Source organism: Lucilia cuprina, unplaced genomic scaffold (genome assembly GCF_022045245.1).
Source record: "Lucilia cuprina isolate Lc7/37 unplaced genomic scaffold, ASM2204524v1 Scaffold_3603, whole genome shotgun sequence".
Lineage (NCBI taxonomy): Eukaryota > Metazoa > Arthropoda > Insecta > Diptera > Calliphoridae > Lucilia > Lucilia cuprina.
In genome coordinates, this window is record NW_025808546.1 from 1 (window position 1) to 2,389 (window position 2,389).

Here is a 2,389-nt window from a genome sequence, read left to right on the forward strand (position 1 = left end):
GACTATAGACTAGACTATAGACTAGACTATAGACTAGACTATAGACTAGACTATAGACTAGACTATAGACTAGAATATAGACTACACTATAGACTAGACTATAGACCAGATTATAGACTAGACTATAGACCAGATTATAGACTGGACTATAGATTACACACTAAGCGCAATAAAATTTAAGCTGAAGTTTTTCTGGCATCCATTTCTCTTTGCATTCTCTTCACTTGCAAAATACTGTTAAGTTCCGCCTATTCGTGCCGTCGCCAAAACTATTCTTCTTATACTCAAAACTTTTACACATTTCCATATATTGCAGTGTCAATTAAAAAATAAACCATTACCGGTAATGGGTGAGTAATTAAAGGAAACAAAAAAAAACATTCTTAACGCAGAAAAAGTAAAACGGAAATTCCCCAACTATTTTGTTTATTGTGTTTTTTTCGTTGTTGATAGTTTTACAAAAAAAAGAAATATAAATAATGTGTGGTATAATATGAATTTTCGTAACGAATAATTTACGACGTGTTAGTTCAAAGCGAAAACATTTGCGCAACCATTAAAGTAAATACAAGGAATATATATAAAGAAAACAATAACAATATTAAAATCCTGGTACTAAATGGTACTAATACCGGCAGCAACTACAACAACGAAAAGCTTAAAGTTTTTCAAGTTACATATGCAAAACAGTACATTTATAATACGATATACATATGTACATGTTCTTTACAATATGTACAAAAGTACTAACATCTTTCTTTTTCGGGTATGAAAGTAAAAAAAAAAAGTTTTTAATAACCACCCGCTGGCTGTTTTGTTTTCAATAAAAGTTGAAGTATTTGAAATAGCGAAAAAACAGGTGTTATGAAGGAGAGACATACATACAACGATTTCGAAAAAGGAAACATTTGTAACATGTCTTATACATCATCGTCATCGGCAACATCATTGTTATTGAATATTTCTTAAATGTGTATAAAAATTTAAAGAATTTCTCAAATAAATTCCAAACATTTGATAATAAATTGTCGAAGGTACATATAATATTGCATGTATATATGCCGTTAGTTGTTGCGCCCCCTCCCACTATAGCTAAATTGTTTTTGTTAACAGCAATAGTAAACTAAGCTGTTAATATTAGAAAAAAAAGGTTCATGACTCAATAAAGCACTTTCTTTCACTATGTGTTGTTATTTCTTTTTAAGGTGATACATTTTTGAAGGGAAATAGGTTTTGTCTTTTCCTTTTTTTCATATTTTTTTGGCAATTTTAATTGATTATAATAAATAAAAAGAGCATGCCACCGTGTTATTTTGGCAATAAAATTTTATATATGCACAAACATTTTTTTGACGCTTATTTTTTTCCAATGTCTGTATTCCCATACCAATAAAGAATCATGACCTTATTTGTCAATCATAAAATTTGACAGTTAAATCATCATACAAACATAAACACATGTATATGAGTCTATGAATTTAAATGGAAAGATTTGTTTAAGGTCTTCCGAAAAAATATATGCTCTTTTGTAGTTGCAAAGGTTAACAGTTGTCACGAAAAGTCTGATTTTTAGCCTTTAGTACTTTCTCCTAAACACAACTACTTACCAATATAAGAATATTTCGACGCTGATAAACCACCATCTGGACCCTGAGCTCGCCGTAAACCAAATTCTAAAAGATTAACATGTTTGCCAGCAACCATGCGATAACGAGCAGCATTTGTGGCCATTAAACTAAAAACAATAAAATATTTATTAAATAATTTATTTCATAGTTGTACATTTTCTTATTACAAACTCACCTTGCATAATTCACTAAAGTCAATAGAGTTGTCTCTAATAATTGTACTATAATTAAGGGTCCCTCAACTTTAATAATGGGCACCCGGGGAAATGCTACGGTACCTTCATCAATAGCATACAATGTAACATCTTTTGCCGTCAAATTGCCCAAATAATTGAAGAAATCATTTTCTGTACCTTCGGGAAGGGTTTGACGTAGATATTCGATATCTAAAAGCATTAGAAATAATAAAATGTTTGTTTAAAATTAAAGAGAGTTATTGAAAAATATACTAGACTGTAGGATAGACCATAGACTAGATAAAATATTAGACTACACACAAGATTATAGACTAGACTATAGAATAAACTATAGAATAGACTATAGACTAGACTAAAGACTAGACTATATACTACACTATAGACTAGACTATAGACTAGACTATAGACTAGACTATAGACTAGACTATAGACTAGACTATAGACTAGACTATAGACTAGACTAGACTATAGATTAGACTATAAACTAGACTATAGACTAGACTATAGACTAGACTATAGACTAGACTATAGACTAGACTATAGACTAGACTATAGACTAGACTA

At 30.1% G+C, this 2,389-nt stretch overlaps 1 protein-coding gene across 1 annotated transcript; it reads right to left on the bottom strand.

Moving 5' to 3' along the window:
- Positions 1–1,607: 1,607 nt before the first annotated feature.
- On the bottom strand, positions 1,608–2,039 carry LOC111680637 (nicotinate phosphoribosyltransferase; the record flags this gene model as incomplete). The annotated part of the gene is made up of 2 exons (XM_046955994.1): positions 1,804–2,039; positions 1,608–1,735 (listed from the first exon to the last, which is right to left on the bottom strand). Coding segments are annotated over exons 1-2 (349 nt in total), but the record flags the coding sequence as incomplete, so codon positions are not given.
- Between the last annotated feature and the right edge of the window lie 350 nt (positions 2,040–2,389).